This window comes from Cottoperca gobio, chromosome 8 (genome assembly GCF_900634415.1).
Source record: "Cottoperca gobio chromosome 8, fCotGob3.1, whole genome shotgun sequence".
In the NCBI taxonomy this organism is placed as follows: domain Eukaryota; kingdom Metazoa; phylum Chordata; class Actinopteri; order Perciformes; family Bovichtidae; genus Cottoperca; species Cottoperca gobio.
This window is the reverse complement of record NC_041362.1, coordinates 10,120,215-10,141,232: the sequence shown is the minus strand read 5'-3', so window position 1 is coordinate 10,141,232 and position 21,018 is coordinate 10,120,215. Positions and strand designations below refer to the sequence as shown.

Below are 21,018 nucleotides of genomic sequence, written 5' to 3'. Positions count from 1 at the left end.
CCTGTTATGAGAGTTTTGCCAGAAAACATTTAGAATGGGTGACAATAAATAACAATATTATCACATGCTATTTGAAATGCACATATTCACACCAGTAGACCCACACAGAAACAAATGATGTTACACACTTAGAAACTAAGAAAGTTTTACAGTACATCGGTGCTTCACAGATGATGTTTGTGCTGATGTCCTCGGCTCTGCTCTGCTGCCCACTGAGCTGTTAACTGCTGTTTTTCTCGAGCCAAGGTAACAGCGGCCATGAAACACCACAACGCCTGTCAGAACTCTGCCTCAGTGCCTACCCAAAATATCTCCACCTTGTGTAACTTGAATAAGTCATGATCTTAAGATGCAAACCCTCAACTTGGGACCCTAATTGTGCTGCATTCACAGCCTCCATGTGCTCCTCAGAAGCTCCATCTCTCTCCCTACTCTTAGCCGCTGCAGATGTTGCCAAAGCTACATTTCCCTCCACCATGCCCTGTTCCTAATCCAAAGCCACTCTGGAACACCATCTTGCCTCTCTCCTCCCTTTTGTCATCCATCTGAAAATGTTCCTAATATAGCCTGAGCTTTATCCTTCCGGATATATCCTCCCATTCTCTCACTACTGTCTCTTTCTGGCTGTGCCTCTCTGCCTCTAAATCCCTAGGGGTGCTGAGCTGCAGTGCTATCAGCGGCCCCACTGAACCTCTCTTGAGTTCAGGGTAAACAAAGTGCCGGTGCACTGCTGCCATCTCATGTGAGCAGAGACCAGTTAGATTGTTTTTTGCTATTACAGAAATTAAAGAGGAAGTGTTGCCCCCTGCTGGTGCACAAGTGGCCCAAACATGGATTGCATGCACACACACATCCTATACATCTTTTCGTGCACATACACACACTCATCTCCACGCAAAAATGTTCAGATCATTCAAATAGAATGTAATTGTATGTGACAGCACAGCTGGCATCTTTTCCTCTCAATGGTTTGTGCAGCAACACTGAAGCTGAATCTTTCGACAAGCACGAAGGATAAGAAATGAAAAAATAAGCACTTCTGTTGTGAGACAAACAAAAACATAACCCCTGCTTTCATCCCTACAGCATACGAGTCTGGGTTTATTTGTGTGTGAGGGTGAAGAAATTGCTGCTGTTTGCCTCTGGTAGTGTCTGTTTATGTCTATTTATATCACAGTACATCAGACCACAACGCCCACACAGGAAGGAAATAAATCCCAGCATCGCTGATGACATAATCAAGCTGCTGAATGAAATTGCAGTCCCTGTGGAAGATGGGCTTTTCAGCGAGATGGGATTATACAACAGGATCGCACTGTTAGCCAATACACACGCAGGAGGCTGGCCATCGTTTGTTAGGATGACACGCACGCACGCACACACACACACACACATGGGGTAATTTCAGGGTTCCTTCAAGCTTTCTTCTTTCTTCTAATCCCAATGTTTCCACTCTATAACTTCCTAAATCAATCTGAAAAGTTTGGGAGGTAATTAGAGTTGGTCAGCCAGGCATAGCTAAAATTATGTGTAAATATGTCAAGTAATAGGCTTTTCTTCCAGGCTTTTAATGTGAAATTTCCTGATATTCATAGAGTTAAGAATTTATTTTCCATATTTTCCAAGGCTTTTAAGACCTGTGTTGGGCCAATGTATAATTATTTATTGCATTTTTGTTTGTTTGCATTGCTAGTCCCAGTCCTTTAATATTGAGTGTACCTTGTATCCCCTCCAGAAAGCCTGGATGAGCAGAGCAGCCTGATCCTCGCTCAGCAGAAGAAACAGTGGGATGGGAGGCCTGGGACTGAAAACAGAGAGAGAGAGTAAGAAAGAGAGAAAAAGTGTGAAACGTTGTGTGACAAAACAACAGGGTGTGTCACATAAGCAGCATAAAAACATGCAGCATGTATCTGAGAATGAGCGTTGTAATATCTTAAGTAATTTTTTTGACAAATTATAAATTTGCCTCCGTTTCTGTCTGTCTGTCTCTGTGCGTGTGTGTGTGTGTGTGTGCGTGTGTGTGTGTGTGTGTGTGTGTGTGTGTGTGTGTGTGTGTGTGTGTGTGTGTGTGTGTGTGTGATGACAGGTTGGGGAGGCACTCACTTCATGATGAGCCAGTCCTTGACAAAAGGGATGTCATGGAAGTTCACTGGGACCTGTTCTCGCCTGCGGGGGTTGTGGCTGAGGAAATAGGAAATAAATGTGACACACAAACACATTTTTTGCACACAGCACTTAAAAATATGAACTTTGAGGGTGTGTGGGCTTACTTGTAGAGCCACTCAGTCAGGAAGTCACACGGGTTAAATACAGTTTTTTCCTTCTGCAACACAAAAGAAAGTAATCAATGCCATGCATTACGCAGATGTAGTATTCAGGACTACTTTATGTGAGAAAAAAGAAATATATAACAATGTAGAAATACTCTATTTCAAGTAAATGTCCTGCATTCAAAATCTATCAGCAAAATGCACTCAAATGTAATGTAATGTACTCTTGTCATTGTTATATTTTTGTAGATTATAAATATTATTGGATTGTTATTACTGATGCAGTAATGCGTAATCATTTTACTGCCGTAGTTTGTCAAGGAGAAGTTAATTTAAATGACTTCATACACATACATTTAATTAGCAAATTAACTAATAACTACAGCTTTGAAGTAAAAATTGCAATATCTCTAACTGAATGGGAGAGGATAGTTTAAAGAATAGAGTGAAAGAAAATGGAAACACTAAATTAAAGTACCTAAACTGTACTTAATCACAGAACTTAAGAAAATTATGCACATTTTACAATATTTATCCTAAAGCACAGTGCAACCAAAGACATAAAAAAATGCTTTCAGGTTTTAAATTAGGCTCATTTGTGGCCATTTTAACAACATTGGCCGCCTGTAGTTTGTTTATGAGTTTGATGTTTATCAGAAGAAATTCAGACCTCAAAACAGCCATGTTTCCGGGCTTCTATCAGCAACGCCTCCAGTCCAGGCAATAACACTGGAAACACTCTCCTCTCCAAAAAATGTTTGACAGGACCTGACACAAACACACACATACATGTATACAATATATGTGGAACAGTTGCCCCCTGCAGGGTAAAGCCAAATCAGTACCTTATTAAATCACTCTTTTTAAATGTAGCACAGTTAGTCGTTTGTTTGTCTAGTTTTTATACCTCTGTTATCACTTACTACACACACTGTATTATTCAGATCTTATGTCCTAGGTTTTTATTTTATTTTTATTTTTTAACTTGACTGTGTATACGATTTTAAAGTTTATTATTAGAACTAATTATAATTATTATTATTATAATTATTATTATTGTCTTACCTTCATGTAGCTGTGGAGGCCATGTAGTTTCAGCTGTTGACGGGCGCTTCTGGCTTGAAGGATGAGGTTTTTCTAACACCGAGTAGCCAGCAGGAGCAGGGTGGCAAAGAAGAGGGTCAAAGTCTCTGAGAGGATCATTGTCCACAATCACCTAATGAAACCAATAATGACCATTTCAGAGGCAGGAAGTAAACTGGTCAGACACAGGGATATGAACGAGCTGAATGATGAGCTGACCTTGGCTGTGGTGAGTCCATAGAAGACCGGGGAGTGTGTACTGGCGCTGTACTGGGAGAGCTGGGTGCTCACTGAGCTACTATCTGTCCACACAGCACTGGGAGGACTGGGCTGCTCAGCTTCATACTCTCCATAAACACAAACAAAACACTATTATTTTACACTGTTTAGTTCACAATAGCTTAAGCTATTAAAACATTATTTTCTTACCTTCACACACTTGTTGCCAAAGTGATTTTTTGGCACAGATAAGCTTTGCCATTATTCCGTCCTGTTCGCTATAGTGGTTGCTAAGGACTCGCTAAGTTGTCAAGGAAGTAGTCATGCCAATGACTTCCGGTGTAAACACGAGTTAGGACAAAAAAAACCTAACAAGGTAATAGAAGACTAGTAGAGCTTGGAGATAACACATGACACGTTAACAAAAAATAGAGTAATAACCTAAACAACGACTAAATAGATGTTCCAAACTGTTTCTAGAAACGACACACTATGTCTCACCGTGAAATATATTTAAAGTTCGACTTTAGAAATGTCCCTACCGTTAACTAGTGCTTCCATACTTACGTGATATGGACAATTCTTGTTATCATAGTGTAAAACATTAGGATAACGTTACTGGTTACATAATATGAGTTAAAAACGTACCTGAACAGTACAATTCATGCCAAACAAACAGTGTCCCCTTTAATTCAGTTGTCTCGTTATTCGCCGCTAGAGGGCAGCAGACAACTTGACCTATTGATGCTGAAACACTGCAATACAAAATATGATTTCACATTTGCCTCACAACAAACTATTGGGAAAAAACTGGTTCTTTTTGAGGCAGTAGTCTTAACCATTTTCTTACTTAATATCAGAGTTTTAATAAAATCTCTCTGTTAAGTCTGTAAATGTAACTGCTTAACCATAACTCGATTTATTTATTATGTATATGCCTGTAAGAACCCCCCTTAAGAACACTTTAAATGAATAGTTTACACATTCATTTGTAATACCTAAGGATATGTCATGTATTTCCTTCTTTTTTTCTTTTAAATATTTCAAATTAATAGACCACACACCAAACCACATAAGGTAGGAGTATGTATGTTGGATATATGTTCTGTATATATACATTTCCTATTTAATTGGTATGTTAAGTGATTCTACATTCGTAATGTTGCTCTTCTAGCAGGAAAAAGTGCAGTCCTACGTAAAAGATCAGATCAGTTATTGTTTGTTCTATAAAAAGGAACCACAGACCAAAAAAACAATATTGCATTGTAAAAATACAAGAGCAAGATAAATATTTTGCTGAAGACAGCGTAACAATCTTAGTCTTTAGCTATTATATTATTCAGAGAAGTTCTTCAAAATTAAAGTCTTTATTGGAATATATTCCAAAGCAGTTAAGTCATCTCATGACTGAACAAAAATAGCCATTTATCATAAAAAAAAAGTCCCAAGATGGTTTCAAAATGCACTGAACAGCTTTTGACAAAATATACATTGTAGTAACTCATATCTTGCAGTCGCTAATTGACTTGTTAATAAATAAGATTGTGAACAAAACATTTTTTATACATAACAATTTAGGCTTCCCCATATTTGCAACCAAAATTAATGACTACACACACCCGGCATTTTAAAAAACAAATTGTGAAGACTTGTGCCACAAACATTTCTCTAACAAGTCATTGCAGTGCATCCTTTGACATCAACAACCCCCCAAAACAAAACAAAATAAAGCAAAACAACACGATGAGTAACAATAAAAATAATGGTAGTAATACAACAATAATTATAATAATGAAAGGATGATTTTTTTATAAAGCAACACTGATAAAAGCAGATATTATAAAGGACCAACTATCAACAATAAAATGTACAGATTACATTCCTTCGGGGTTTCAGAATAGAGGGAGCCCAGGTGAGGAGGACGTTTATAACTGAGATAGAGGGAGTCCCCTCTTTATAGTAACAGAAGAGAAAAATCACTCTTGTCTACAGGAGTAGTTATATTATTTAGCGTTCAAGAGCAAGATGTTGAAAGCTAAATAACAGTAATTTAGCTTTCGACATCTGTCATTAGTAATTTGAGATCCAGGCACAGGACCCAAACCATAAGGTCTCTCATGTAAATCTATGATGCATGTAAAGGTTAAGAGTGTGGTTCGGGAAGAGTCACATGCTAGAGTTAATCCTGTAGTCCATCCACAACCATACACATATCTTGTCTAATGTACATAGTGAAGAGCCTCCTAATCCAACACAGAGCTCAGGTCAGTGATTATATTTAAAGTTAAAGGATGATTTGCATCAAGCCTCCACTTGAGGAAACATTCAGAGGCTGTCCATAGGCAGCATGTTCAGTTCCAAATGAAAAGAGTTATGGCGATGTGGATGCATGATGCCGAGCCTTGGATGTAGTTAAACTTGCATGTCCAGTATTCACCCACTGAGATTGTAGTGCAGTCCTGCAGGCTGCTCAAACACAAACAGCTCAGTTTAAATCATTAAAGAGACTTGACAGCAACAAAAGGTAGTGACATGCCTGGACGGTGTCACAGGCAAAGGGTTTAGTGGCTTTGATCCTGAAAATAGTAGACTAACAGGAAATCAAAGTTAAATATAGATGATTAAAAACAGAAACCAAAATCAGACTGAGATGCAGTGTGTAAGGAAATGGTGGAGATGTGTCTATAATCCCCCATTTCAAGAGTCCACCTCCCCCGTTGGAGTGGAAGGGGATGGATCTGTCCGCTCGGTGGAGCCTTCCGCCCCTCACGGGCCGATTCAGTGCAAGGGGCCTTTTTACAAAAAAAGGGGACTGGGAGTTTTAGCTTCTTCCGTGGTTCTATTCTTCTTCTGCGATCATTTACAGTCCCCATACAGACATTCCTGTGATTCTTTTAATATTACAAAACACATGTTCATAATTCAGTCTGGGCACATTCCTTTAACAATCCACAACTTCATTGTCTTTCGTACAAAAACGTCCACTGAGTACTGCCGAGTCCCCTCTGTTTTTAAAGAAGTCGGCGAGGGTTATGTACAGATAGGGTGATATGTCATATATGAGCGTGTATGGTAGGTGTTGGTTCACTGAGGCCGTGGTTCTCCATGGACTCTGAAGCGGTACATGCAGGTGTATTCTGGATGACCCCAGTTGGACAGCACACGCACCTCGATGATCTGGAAGGCCCCGTCATTCTGCTCCTGAAAGAGAAGAGGGGGAATATTCAGAACATGCTGGCATACAATGAACTGATTTTGATTTGCATCTTAAGTTACCATAACAGGAAAGGTTTGCAGCGACTCTCCATCTTCTTCGTATATGTAGTGCCCCAGCAGCTTCCCTTCTTCCTGGTACTCATCATTTAGACCCTGTACGCCAACAAACATCAGTGAAAATAGGCACTCATCACTGTGTCAAGATGTAAGGCTTTAAGTTAGTGTGTTTCTTACAAAAACAGTGAAGTTGCGTGGGGCGCTGGTGATGTTTCCGGTCGGGGAAAGGGCCTTGGGGATGTGCTCCACGCAGAAGGATGTAGGCAAGATCCTCAGGGACAACCGGATCACCAGATAACCCTGAGAGCCTTTGAACGCCCAGCAGTTACCAGGGTACACATCGGGCTGAGGAAGGGAAGTGAGAGTAGAAATGCCAAAATTAGAGTTTCATAACAGCAGCCAAGACTTGTGACTGAGTGTTTCTGACTTATCAGTTTTATTTCCCACCAATAATTAAATGACAACAGTAGTTGAATACTCAAAGTTCATCAACCAAAGAGGAAACACTCTTAGATCTTAATATCAAAATAGGGCTTAAAGCATAAGTTTACAATCTTTCAATACTGTCTTCAAACAAGATTCAGGTGCCCATATGAACATTTAGAAAAGGTTTTGCTGGCTGTAATCATTCCTCCTGTTCATACTGACCATTAGAAGATCTCTTCTTAATGTTATGGGGGGCAAAAAGGAAATATGAGGCTTAAGCAGTCTGAGTTAGTCAGATCATGTGAAAGTCTTTAGTGAGTGATTACAGCAACAACAAAAAAGGCTGATTCAAAAGTTCACATGCGTAACTGACTATTGTTTTATAACAGAAGTGTTTTCACTTCTGTCTTAAAACAATTGTGAACACATCCTTTAACTAACTAAATTTACATAATCAGCCAAATAGACATTTCTCTTATGGATATATCCTGACGCTTACCTGGATGACGACACGAGGAGACTGGGAGAAGTACCAGAGTGGCAGGCCGAACAGACTCATGAGGGCCGTCTTGGTCTCATATGTCTCAGAGCAGCGAGTGCTGAGGATGCTGCCACCTGAAAAACACAGTCAAGTCAGCAGGAGGTGGTAAACTTGAATTTAATATATAATAAAATGGTGGTAATTGAGGGTCAATCATGCTGCACACTTTCAGCTTGTGTGTGTGATTCCAATTGCCAAAGCATTTTTATCCTTAAAGCCATCTGTCAACATGTCCTTACATAGACGCACAGTTCTGTTAAATTATCTTCTTTGGCCCCTGGCTTCATTTATCATAAGGAGATAGACTCCGGCAACAAAGTGTGCATTGAAGTTTTTCTTAAGATAAGATAATGCAGATGCTTCCTCATCATTTGGTCATGCCTCAGTGGCACTGTGCCTACGCTCCAGGGTTTCACACATCTCCCCGCTTTGCCAGAAATAAAGAGCTCCTCCTATTTGAACAAATTACATTTAAATATAACATTATTCTTATTAATCTTCAAGGAAAACTAGCAGAGGCAGAACATCGCACAAGAAAGGCCATATATTTAATGAGTGAGGGGATTACATGGAATAATTTTTAAAGAAAAAAAGAAGCTGTTCTTCTGTTTTATTGTGAAGTATTGTATATCATGTGGGATATGTTGTATTTTAATATGTTGTGATTTAGTACAGCTTTTTTCTTTTTTAAAATCGCAAAAATAATATAAAATGAACTATCAAAATCATGGCCTCTTATCTAGGCCGGTCACAATACTTACGTTATTGACTTATTGTACGATATATGGACATGAGTGCGATCATTCTTGCTGACCTTGCTATTGCCCGTTGTGTTTACATGCACGTTTGTTTACATAAGCATGTCACCAACATGATGGGTCTTCCCTACCATAAGACTTGGGCATTGCGCAGGTGTTGCACATTTCTGTTAACAGAACATGCAAGTTTATTTTATTTATTGGTTTTGGTGTGGTTTTATTTTATTTACGTTTTTTTTTTGACACTCCAATGAGAATGTACTTTAAAAAAACTTAAAGTTTATTGCTCTTTGAAAGGGTGTACTTATTTAATTATCAACATATCAGAGGCATAAAATTGTCTTAAAATGACAATAATATCAATTATCGCAATTATTACTGGTACAATATATCGTCCAACAAAGGTGATTATCGTGACAGGCCCACCCATATCTGTTAACATGTAGCAGTTATGAATCGTAAGACCACTATCTTTAAAAAATAAAAAAAGATTTAAAAAAAAGGGCCGGCTGTGATATATGGAGTGTGTCTGAACCACGAAGCTCAACACCCACGCCTACTGTGACTCTTCCATGTAGGTCAATAGACTGCTCAGTAACGCCTGACAATGGAGCCTGAGCTTCTGCTGTTAATACCCTGTTGTCCTCAGGCCTGACTAATGCATGCACCCTCATCACGTAAGAGACATGCATTAGAGCAGTGTTGAGTTATTAAATAGCTAGCTTGCTTAATCCTTCTATTCATTATAGGGTTAAGGATGCATTCCCACCAGATCAGGCGGTTTGGCGGAAACCCTCCCATTCGAGTGGGGGTAGTGCGGTTAGGATTCTGGAAAGAACCACAGCGACCTACAGCGGACAAGTTGAAACAGATTCAACTTTTGGAGAAACGCAGCCCGAGGACACGCATATATCCAGTGAGAGAGTAAGGTAAACCTCCAGTCTCTCCCTGCCGAAAGCAACTTCAGTACAAGAAACTAGGGGTGAAAAACTTTATTTCTTGTCTAGTTGCTGTGAAATGAATGACGTTGCCTTCAAGTCATGTTGGAAACACGAGATCATAAAAAACGCTCTTACTGAAAATAAATAAATGTGAAATATAAAGTCTACTTGTGCTACATTGGGGTGTTAAAGTCCCAACATGACATCACACAAATGAGCCATTTAGTGGCACACCTACACAGCTCTGCGGCTAATCGCTGGACTGCCTGATTTGTGGTGCAGCCTAACTGACTTGGATGGACAGGCACTGATATCGACATGAGGCTTCCTTCTTACCTCCAGACTCCAGGGCATAGTCCACCTGGCCTGTTCGATCCTGGGAGTAGAGCCTTAATGCGTTTTGGACAATCAGCTTCACTTGCTGTAGAAAACACAACATAACAGTAAAACATTAAACAAGAGCCTCAAACACATGGCAAAGAAACATTTTAAAAGAGCTCAGCTTCCACAGCGATAATGATGTTGACAGTAGAAGTGTACGTTCATTACCTCTTTTGTCAGCCCCTCAGCAGCTGCAGTGTGCTGGACAGTCCCAGCTACTGTCTGAACGATGGTCTTGGCTTGGGACTCTGTCTCACCCAGGGTTTGGGCCTGGTTAAGCTCCAGCTGCAGGGACACGTTTTTCAGGATGTTCATCTCTAATGAGGACAGTGAGGCCTGCAGATCGGGTGTGCTGACGTAGCGTTGGGACAGCCAGAGGATCAGAGACTCCGGCACCTCTCCCTGCTCTGCTCCTGACCCACCACTGCCGAAGAACAGAGCCTTTAACTCCTTACGCACCTGGGAGGACACCTGGGAGGACACCTGGGAGGACACCTGGGCTGATACCTGGGAAAAGGATGCACAGAAATCTAAGAATTTAAGAAATGTAAAGGATGGATGGCAGGAAAAACAGATTTACAAAACTGCATCACAGTGAGAGCAGATTAAAGCCCATACAGGAGTCAATATTTGTGTTACTTACAGTCTCCTGAAGTGTGTCCAGCTGTTCACACTTGCCCTTGCATCCCACAACGCCCTGCAGGTCGTGTCTGATTTTGCCCAGCTCCATCTCAAGTCTCTGCACCTCCAGTAGCAGAGCATCATGGTCCTCCTGCTTCACACCCACACTGAGTGAAAGACAGAATCTACATGTGAGCTGCCATAATCTTAAAGAATGTGCCTACGACATGTGTATAGCACATAATAGAAAAACGTGGATTTGAAGGTTTACTTATTTCTTCTGGTTTCTGTACCTGACAGGAGATGGATCTGCTGGTGGAGTGACAACCTCCTCCTCCCTTTCCTGCTTCTCGTGCACATATTGCTGCTGCTTCTGTTGGACCTCCTACAACAGATATCATGGATATGGATTACTGAAGAAAGTAGATATAAAACAAACTACAATAATAATGACATTTTCCCAGGAATTCTCCGGTAGATATTTGACACAGCCCCACTGTATACAGACCTAACACAACCAGATCTGCCTTCATATCGGTTATTGTCATGCTATAATAAATAGTTTTATGTTAGTTAATAATTAAGCTCCAGTTGTTGAATGACCGCCTCTTGTGTTGTTTATTCCTTGTTCATATTTACCATTTGATCTCTATTCTCATTGTGTTTTTATTTTTTTGGATTGTAATCTTGTGCATGCTTGCTTTTATGATTTATATATTAGTTTTGCTTCCATTTAAAAAATGTCTTTCCGTCTTATTGATACATTTTTATTGCTAATTCAACCTTAGGTCAAACGACAATTGACAATAAAACATTTACATAACGCTGGTGTGTTTAGCATGTAAAATAACAAATTAAATTCTTGCAGACAATCTGTCCAGATGAATCTGAACGTACCTCAGTCTTAGTAGCCAGAGCGTTGAGCAGCAATTCTAAATCAGCCAGCCGTGTCGCCTGACCCTCGTGGTGCCGTTTCTGCTGCTCTGCACTCTGCATGGAGCAGGGATAAAGAGAAGAAAGTGAGATAAAGGTAAACCTTTTAATCATAACATCACTCATGTAACTCCACAATTCTCCTCATCTCTTTACCTGTGCTCTGTATGTATTCTCCTGCTCCAGCTCTCCCCGTAACACGCCAAGTCTCTTCTCCAGCAGGGAGGACACCCACAGTCCCAGGCTCTCCCTCTCTGTCTGAGTGTGGAGATGCTCCCTCAGGGTGCTATAGAGACCCAAAACGTCCCCGTGACGCTGCTCCTGCTTCTCGTCACCCTGCTGTACTCGCCCCCACAGCAGGGCTAGTTGGCGCTCCACACGTTCCAGGCGCTCCAAGTCCACACTGGAGACCGCCACAGGGGGAAGGAACGGCTGAGGAGAAGATTGGAATAAATATAGAGACAAAAAGTAAAACAAATGTAGTGGCTCCATGAGAGCCCTGCATTGCAACAGATAAAAAAATAGCATTATTTATCTCTAAAATACACAGTGTGTGTGAGCAATTAAGTAAAAGGGCAAAAGCACTGTCGTCCTTAAAAAATGTCTTAAGTTGAAAATGCTTGAAATGCAACATACATCATGTAATAACGTATACACGCACTCACAGTCACTCAGTGATTTCTAACAATGCTTTAGTGCTAGTCATGGCTTCATCACTGTATCTTACTGGTGCTTGTGAGACCGGGGTGGCTGGGGTCCACTCCACTGGAGTCTCTGGTGCAGGGACGGGCACAGAGGCAGGAAACGGAGCAGAAGCTGGCATCAAGTTAGACAGGAGGGTGAAGGGAGACGCCGGACGCCACTCGGTTAGGTTTATGGCTGGGAGGTAGGCGAGTAAGGCAGTAGTGGACGGACACCACAACCATAAAGCTGTGTATGTGGGACAGATAGCAAAGGGTTAAACCATCACTCATAATAAACTCACGTTGTGTGGTTTAAACCCCTTCAAAAATGTATATTACATTCTGGTCAATATCACAGATGCCAAATAGGCTGAATTGTGGGTAAACGTGTAAAAGGTTATACAGTCTGGTATCACATCTGTATAACCTGGATGCGATGTGGTTTTTGTTATGTTAATAAATGTGTTGTATGTATGTTACAGCTCACTCAAGTTTCTGTGGAAGCATGAATGTGAAGTGTGCATATAGACTAAATGCACACAATATTTACACATAAAGTAAATCTGCAGCTTCAAAAAACATGGCGTCTTTTGTATATTTCCTTTAATCTAAACATCCTACACACTAGATGCAATAAAGTGTTGGAACATACATAATGAATATTTGAAAACTGACTTGACTTAAAAAGGAAAATAAAAATCAGGATTCAGAGTAAATGTATATATATGGAGTAGTTCACCAGGTAACCAGGAACTGAGTGTAGTAACTCACAATAAGCCCAGAAAGCCTGACCTGAATCTGGTACTGGGTTTGCAGCATACTCTGGGGATGTGTGCCGGTTAAAACATCCACTGCCTCACTACGGACTTGTTCTGTATGTGCTTGCTAAAAGGGAAAAGAGCACTTCTTATAAACTCACCAAGGAGGAGCAAAAGGGGTAAAAGGAGCAGCAGGAGCCTCCAGAGTTTGGGAAGGCACCTAAAACAGAGTCACACACTAGTCAGTTAAACAAAAAAGTACATGTTAATTCAAAAAGACCTATATGTCTAAACACTATCAAAACTCCTCAACGGAAAACAAGCAATAAATTATTCATCAAAATGCAGTATTTCAAGACACACGGAGAGCAATTCCATCACGAAAGCCGTCATAACTCTGAAAATGTGGCTTAACTGGAATACATAACATGTAAATGTTATAATAACGGTTTTATTGTCATTTAAATTTAAGTTACCTATAACTTCACAAGTAACAGCTGTCTTATCGTAACACTCTTTGTTAAATCAGCCATTCAATCTTAATCATTATGCAGAAAATCCTTAATTTTGAACATTTACACCTAAAATAAATGATTTTTGGGCATTTGGGGGGAGCAGAGACAAAATAATGACATAATATCACCTAATAAGCAAACAGTTACCAAACAGTTGCTTATTTACACATCCAGCAGTTATGGAGCAACATTAGCATTAATTTGTATTTCTGGTCACCTGGTGAATGTGCGCCCAATATCCTCGCTCTTTTAGTTCAGTTTTTAGTCTTTACCAAGTTCTGAGGATATATTTGTCTCTTCAGCTGCTAAAAGCTCCACCATGTTCATCATGAAGTCACTAACTTTGTCTGGCTGCAGTTTGGCTCTGAGCAGGTAGTGTGCAGTGAACTTTTAGAGCTTCTGGACAGCTAAACAATGAATGCATGAACAAACAATGCTGAAACTCACTATAAAGCTCCGTAAAGCTGCAGATTAAGGCCGCAACTCTCTGTTGGTTCATCACCACGAGCAACAACTTTCTCATTTTCTTTTGATAAATCGTTATTACAAGAATATAGCCGCTTTAATATTTTGACAACAATTTAGCTGTTAAAAATGATTCTCCCTTTAATGCGTTGCAACACCTGAAGGTTGAGAAAAATGATGGGAGAAATGATCTTACCGTGTCAGAAAGAAGACGTTGAGGAGAGACATGAAAGACACCAGCTGGTACCATCCTGTTGCCAGAAACCACAAGAGTCCCCTGCCTGCCTTCACTGGGCGGATTGAATAAATATTTAAAAAAAACACAAACAGAGCAAAAATGAGAACACAATCAGACCATGTTGCCAAATAAAAAAAGACGCATATTTCTAAGAAGATGAGAAAAAAGTGCAACTGACCTGGAGCTGCCAGAAGCATCCAAAACAGTGAGAGCAGCTTCTGCACCACTGTCCCAACCACTGTCCCAACCCCTGATCCCAACACTTTGCCTGCTCCCACCACACAGTAACCTGGCTGGCGTAGAAAGTTACCTAGAAGATAAGAGGGAAACATTTTTAATTGATTAATTGCAGCACATCTACACCAACACACAGGTTGAGTTTTAAACGTCTCAGTACTAAATATATCCTTGTAGCAGTATATTGACAGGCTGTCATCAACATAAGTCAAGTGCTGGTTAACCTGTGTAAGCTAGGACGCTCCACAGTGCCCCCACCAGGCGTCGATGCCTGGAGGTCTGTGTGAGGAGGACGGTGTGTGTCTCTGAATGCTGCTTCCCTTTACAGTCATCGCCTGTGTACACCGAAATGATGGATGGCAGGCAAACAGAAAACAGAAAACCAAAAACGGTGTGAATGAATGACATTAAGATGGCTTACAAGCAAAAACATAAAGTAATAGCATTCTGCACAAAGTCAAAGCAAATTAAAATACAAAATAAACAAGTAACACAAAATTATATGTTTATAATGAAAATAAAATACAAGTGGGCCACTAGCATGCATGTTGCACAATATGCAATATACTGTATGTGATGGCAACATGAACAGCTGACAGCATGCCCAGTCCTCAGCCATGTGTCCGGAATGAAAAATGCTTTTATTGAACTTCAGTGTAACAGTTTAAATATCAGTCTGATTTTACAAATGTGGTGCTGGATAAGTGGACTTCATTATTATTGTCAGGGGAGAGAAGCTGCATTATTATTATTATTATTATTATTATTATTATTATTATTATTATTATTATTATTATTATTATTATACTATTTGTGTCTCTTATTTTTCTTTATATTTTATTCATGTTTTCTAGATTTGTTTAATTATTTCTTAATTTAAGGAAAGATCCTCTACCTCTTTTGTCACATATGTTTAACATCTGTTTTAATACTATTTGTATAAGTGTAAAATAAAAAATAAAACTAGACTAAAGACAAGCAGGCTGTAAACCAAAGGTTCATCATCATTTATGTTAAGTTTTGGTGTCAAATTGGTCTCTTGAAACAGGTTTGGAGGACTAACTTGATTGAAAGAAAAGTATCTGCAGGTCACTGCTTAAAGCAGTTCACACAACCTCTGCTCACTAGTCCTAACACAGGTCACGCATATAATTAACTGTCAATCAAGACTACCACAACAAGATGTAACAAGTAGAGCGAGAAAGAGGAGTGTGTGTGTGTGTGTGTGTGTGTGTGTGTGTGTGTGTGTGTGAGTGTGTGTGTGTGTGTGCTTACACAGGGAACCATTGAGATTGAGATGTGATGCATCTTCAGTCACCAGATCCTTCACATTCATGCTTCCACAGAAACTTGAGTGAGCTGCAACATACATACAACACATTTATTAACATAACAAAAACCACATCGCATGAGAAAATTGTGACTAAATGAACGATGGATGAAGAATAAGAGTAAATGCACGTGTCACCAATGTGACGACAGAGGAGCTCGATGTCGTCATAAAGAGAACGAGAATAGCGGTGCATGAAAACAGTTAGGAGGAGGGTAGGGCTGAACAATTAATCTGAAGCTTATCAAAATCACAATATGTACAAGTGCAATATCCAAATCGCAGGAGGCGCAATATGTTAAATGAAAATATTACTAAAATAAAATTAAACTACTAAAATATAATTTGATATTAAGTAATGTGGTGCTGCAGATATGTTGCTACTTACAAATTGTATTCTACAGACTTTGTTTGGTACAGATCCTCCTAAAAAAAACTAATTGTATTTATATATATATAAAATCCTACCATGATCATTTAATTATATTTTTAAATGAAAATAAGAATAATGCAAAAATGATCATTCCCTCCAATATCGTGAATATTTTCACAATTGCAATATCACTCAAATAATTGCACGTAGATAGTTTTTCAAAATCGTTCAGCCCTAATACACGGTGACAACTGCAAGAAACAAGTACAAAGAAATGTGAGTTGATGAAATTCTTCTGCAGCTGTGAAAGAACCATCTTAAATCAGCAGTACACTAGAAATAAAACTGACCGTGTACAAATTTAAACAAGAAAATTGCATAGTTATTAATGATGTAGTCAAGGTGCTTTTTTTGTTGTTGATTGATTGTTGGAATTTAGGGCAATGGCGTTTTTGGGGGATGTACAGTTTTTATTTTGTTTCTAGTAAACTTCCTGTTTTAGAAATAGAAAGCGACAGTGTAAAAGTGAAAGCTGGATGGACCAAGAAAGAAACAGAGGTTATAAAAAAGATCCTTCAAAGTCAATTCAACTTAATGTTTATTCTAATGTGAGGCTTTTTACTCTTTAAAGAGCTGAAGAAGGAGAGAAATGGGGACAAGAAAGTTTATTAATAGAAGAGCAGCAGAGGAGGTCATGGGCTGTGACCCTTAACCTTTGCCTTTTGTAGTTACGGCTGGTACCTTGTCCTTCATAGCCATTAGCCTTGTAGCCCATCATCCTGTGGAAAGTGGCCTGTTTAAACAGCCACAGTTGGGACAAACTGGAGGACGCCGCTTGTCTCATCGAGTCCGTAAACGACACAAGGACACCTGGTGACACACCCGCCCCGTACAATCACCATTAGTCAAAATGCACAGTCAAGGCTAGAGACACAAAGTAAAAAAAATAAAAATGGGTGAAGATAGAAAAAGCCCATGAAGATAGAAACATTGAGAGAAAGACAAGAAGAAGCTTTGAAAAGCCAGACAAGGCGAAAGGTAATAAAGTTACATGTGAAATAAAAATAGACGATGACACAGCCAGAAACATTCGGGGGCTGATGAGAAGCCTGCTCAAGCTGAAAGTGGAGATTTCAAATTAGCTGCAAAAGAGAAATGAGTCAGTTTTTCATTAAATCACTGACAATCTCAACTCATGGCTGAGTGACTCGGGAAAGATTACCACCATAAAAGACGGAGGAAGAAAGACAGAAAGATGGGTAATGAATGAAGAGCAAAGAACTTCTCTTGTTGTATACCTTTTCCAGGAGGACTCTTTGCCCTTGAACCAAGCCAGAGCACGTTGTTGAAGAGCAGGGTGACTAAGGACACGATGGGGGCCAGGGCTTGCTTGCTGTAGTGCACACACGTGTTAGAAATAGACACCAGGACACCTGGAGAGAGACACCACCATATTCTTATAATCACAACATACTTGGCAAGTTCACCTTCCAGCTCCAATAGTTTCAACATGTACAAGGACAAATGTGGGGAAGAACAGAAGTCTGCATTTCAGTTCAACTTCACATTTCCTCACCTGTCTTGTTCCTTCGACTCCTGTCTCGGGAGTATATGCTTGTGAAAGGTGACGAGGAGGAGGAGGAGGAGGAGGAAAAGAGTGCGTCCGAGCAAGCTTCTGCAGCCTGAGATGATGATGATAATGATGAAGAAGACTGTGTGATAGGAGAGTCCATCTTCTGAGAGTGAAAAGAGCAGTCTTTGCAGATGTAACCATTGGCGAGCGAGGTGTGGGACTTTGACGCGCTGGCGTCGCCATTTACACTTGATGAGCTGTGGTCATGGTTGGAGCTCCTCCCTGAGTTGCAGCATGTGCACAGAAAAATAAGACTCGTTAATTTAAAAAAGAGACAGGTTACATTCATAAATGATTAGTAAAGACATTACTAATCAGGTATGTTATTGCTTAATTTGTTACACAGTGGAACAGTAAATACCTACAGTGGTGGAGGATGAATTAAGATCTTTTACTTAAGTGAAAGGAGTAAAAGTATGCAAGTTCAATGGAAAAATGTACTTTAAAGTATAAAAGTACTCACTATGGAGCCAAAATGGCTCCGTCAGTGGTACATTAATACATACTATTGCAGTGATGTTGATAGGTTTTAAATGTAGTGAAATTGAGTGGGTGCCCATTGTATTATTTTCTAACGTTTCTAAATGCTTTGTATATTATTCTAGCTTTGTGTTATAATTACATTTCTAAATATAGCTTTTTGGATGTACAGTGCCTAATTTCCCATGCAGATCAACAGTTTAATGTTATCTTATGATGTACTCCACTCTCGAGTAATTACTTTCTTGCTACTGAATGAGAACCAGTTGATACCCAGGTTTGAGACCGGATATACAGGATCACTAATATTAGGTCAACAAAGCTAGACAGCCCAAAAAGTACCTGCATGAGTGAAACGTGCTTTGCGATACTGGCTCAAAGAATCACTCGAACACTGTGGGAAACACTTTCCTGCAGAACTAAGACCCTTTAAAGAACTTCAATGTCAACCAAGAATAACTCATTTTTAGAGGGAAATGAAAGGTGTATATCCTGCATGGGGGAATTTAATTGACAAATCTTGAATAAATTCAGAATTTTGCCGAAGTATAATAGGTCAACTGACCAAGGTGTTCATCCGCAGAAGTAGAGGTGGTGGTTGTGGTGCGTTGTCTCAGGTGGGACTGGTCCAGGATGGAGGTGAGCAGAGATCCATCAGACGCTGTGTTGCTTTCATGAATGACGGCGCTGCTGTTATTAAATGGGGTAGTAGCAGCTGAGAAGGAGAGGGTTTTTCTCGGTGTGGCGGCTTGGCTCAAGGATAGAGACCGGGAGCTGGAACTTGACTGTTGCTTTTTGCTCCGCAGCGTCCTGGGAGAACAGAGACAGGAAACATGAAGAGGTGCGAGTTTTGTTGCATGGATACGAGAATGGCAGAGACATGTTGAGACCGCCATGAGAAGATATGTACTGTAGTGTCTGTCATTTAGCACTTCGGTGCACGCTCACTGGTGGTCAGGTAGACATCAAATGACATCACTCAGTACACTAAACCCGAGTCAAGTGTGTACCCCATCTCACTGCACTTTATTGCGCAACATCAGTCCAGCTCTTGGCGGTAATGCACCTAAAGTTTTAGGATTGATATTATAAAAAAAGTGAAATTTTTATTGATTATCGCTTAATATCAAAAATGTATTCTTCTTAAAAGACACTGATAAAATACAGTCAACATAAATATTAAACATGAAATTATTTTATTTATGATTTGGAAAAATACAAAAAGAATACTTTAAAAATAATGCATGTTGCGTCTCTTTTCTATACAGTAGAGCTATGCGCTTCTCACTCGATTTAATTGCTTATCAGTTGTGTGGGAGTGTTAGTATCCATTGCCAGTCTCACCGTGTCTCTCTTTTGATGCTGGTGAAGCTGCTGTGGTTCTGGGAGTAATCGACCTGGCTCTCGTTGCCATAGTGACCGGCACCGGTCTGCAGACGCAGGCTGCGCCGTGACATCCTGGGCGATTCGTATACGGCAGCGATCTGGTGCTCCTTCTCAAAATCTAACGCTGCTGTGGAGTAGCTGGAGCTGAGAGCGAGAGGAGAGAAGAGTGGAGCAGAAAGAGCAGGGAAGTTACATAGTGAAAGAGAAAGAAAAGAGAAAAATAAAAGCGGTTAGATGAACGGAGGGATTGCATGACAGTTAAACACAGAGAGGGGAGTTTCTAAAATTCATTTGGAGGCCTCGAGTAACCCCAAACTGAAATCAATATTGAACAAGGAAATTTTCCGGATGCGTGTGCCATCTTCAGAGAGGCTTTCTTTGAAAACAAAAACAAACAAAACACAGGAACAGACGGTCCGTTTAGAGAGATGTGATGCTGTTGTTGCCTGCAACTGGCAGTGGGCCTAACAGGAAGTGACTCACTCACAAGGGAGGGAGAAAACAATACAAAAGAATGGGCACAGTGTGTTTCTGAAAGTCAAATTGAAAAAATAAAGCCAGATAAACATCCTAAAGTATGCAAGTAGGCTGAAAAAAAATCTACTTCTCTCACTGCAACCCAAAGCCAACCGTAAGTGGAAACACACTATGAATGTTGTAAACTTTGCCATGCGTTGTGCAGCTGTGACTAACAGGGCCACACCCACCTGGCAGAGTAGACAGGCAGAGTCAAGGCCAGCATTTAGACAGGCAACAGGCAAGAGTTGCAAAATTCAGTAGATCCATAATAAAAAAATATTGATAATCCCTCTTAACTGGTGCAAACAACAAACAATGCAAAAACAAACAAACACGATTCTACCCACTTTCTCTACAGTGGCAAAGAAGGTACAATTTTATACGGCAAAACAAAATTAATCTCTTATTTAAAATTGATTTGTGTTTACTAATAGATTACAATATTTGTATTGTGTGATCAATAATAATAATAATAATAATAATAACAACAACACCAACAACAAACTGAAATGACCTGATCACGCTTAACTTCGCAGACTGTGTACACTCCTCAGCATGTGGCTCAACTAGGTCAGGCAGAAATACTCCACAGACATGCAGGGGTGGGTGGATGAAAAGGAGGAGCAAAACACTTTATCAGTCACTGGAGGACAGAGAATAAACTTCCTGTTTGACGCTTGAGAAGGAGGGACCTTTCCTGTTAGAGGCCCTTGCACGGCAGTGGGTACATCAGGGCAGAGTCTTGCACACCGCACAAACTACACTGAGCAATATCAGCAGTATGTGTGTATGCATGTGTACACGTACAGTGCATTTTGCTCTCTGGCCCTCCCTCTGGCTCTAAACGCTGAGGATTACACACTGAGAGCCAATTATGCGCTTTGGTCCTCGCTCTGCCTCCTGCTCCAACTAGCTTTTCTCCGAACACATGACCAGGGCAGCACCTCTCACTCTG

General features: G+C 40.2%; 2 protein-coding genes across 9 annotated transcripts in view; both read right to left on the bottom strand.

Annotated features, from left to right (window-relative positions):
• The window catches only part of iqck (IQ motif containing K), a 12,896-nt gene extending 9,058 nt beyond the window's left edge, over positions 1 to 3,838 (bottom strand). Inside the window, 7 exon segments of the mRNA XM_029438147.1 lie at positions 1,720 to 1,804; positions 2,104 to 2,181; positions 2,271 to 2,323; positions 2,941 to 3,038; positions 3,336 to 3,486; positions 3,573 to 3,700; positions 3,783 to 3,838. Coding sequence (XP_029294007.1) covers positions 1,720 to 1,804; positions 2,104 to 2,181; positions 2,271 to 2,323; positions 2,941 to 3,038; positions 3,336 to 3,486; positions 3,573 to 3,700; positions 3,783 to 3,834 — 645 coding nt within the window. The 5' untranslated portion in view covers positions 3,835 to 3,838.
• A 1,085-nt stretch (positions 3,839 to 4,923) lies between these two features.
• The window catches only part of sun1b (Sad1 and UNC84 domain containing 1b), a 30,548-nt gene continuing 14,453 nt past the window's right edge, over positions 4,924 to 21,018 (bottom strand). For 5 of the 8 annotated variants that reach the window (XM_029437457.1, XM_029437453.1, XM_029437456.1 and 2 more), the window contains 21 exons: positions 19,503 to 19,688; positions 18,724 to 18,968; positions 17,622 to 17,900; positions 17,344 to 17,478; positions 16,787 to 16,915; positions 15,618 to 15,701; positions 14,567 to 14,677; positions 14,284 to 14,415; positions 14,064 to 14,157; positions 13,049 to 13,107; positions 12,174 to 12,376; positions 11,603 to 11,878; positions 11,411 to 11,503; positions 10,807 to 10,898; positions 10,536 to 10,680; positions 10,061 to 10,399; positions 9,848 to 9,932; positions 7,771 to 7,886; positions 7,023 to 7,190; positions 6,849 to 6,941; positions 4,924 to 6,773 (listed from right to left, as the gene is read on the bottom strand). In XM_029437457.1, the coding sequence (XP_029293317.1) occupies positions 6,657 to 6,773; positions 6,849 to 6,941; positions 7,023 to 7,190; positions 7,771 to 7,886; positions 9,848 to 9,932; positions 10,061 to 10,399; positions 10,536 to 10,680; positions 10,807 to 10,898; positions 11,411 to 11,503; positions 11,603 to 11,878; positions 12,174 to 12,376; positions 13,049 to 13,107; positions 14,064 to 14,157; positions 14,284 to 14,415; positions 14,567 to 14,677; positions 15,618 to 15,701; positions 16,787 to 16,915; positions 17,344 to 17,478; positions 17,622 to 17,900; positions 18,724 to 18,968; positions 19,503 to 19,615 (3,108 nt within the window). In that variant the 5' untranslated portion in view covers positions 19,616 to 19,688 and the 3' untranslated portion in view covers positions 4,924 to 6,656. Of the gene's footprint in view, positions 6,774 to 6,848; positions 6,942 to 7,022; positions 7,191 to 7,770; positions 7,887 to 9,847; positions 9,933 to 10,060; positions 10,400 to 10,535; positions 10,681 to 10,806; positions 10,899 to 11,410; positions 11,504 to 11,602; positions 11,879 to 12,173; positions 12,377 to 13,048; positions 13,108 to 14,063; positions 14,158 to 14,283; positions 14,416 to 14,566; positions 14,678 to 15,617; positions 15,702 to 16,786; positions 16,916 to 17,343; positions 17,479 to 17,621; positions 17,901 to 18,723; positions 18,969 to 19,502; positions 19,689 to 20,577; positions 20,880 to 21,018 lie in introns of those variants that run through there. The other 3 variants (XM_029437458.1, XM_029437455.1, XM_029437454.1) reach the window with 3 other exon arrangements.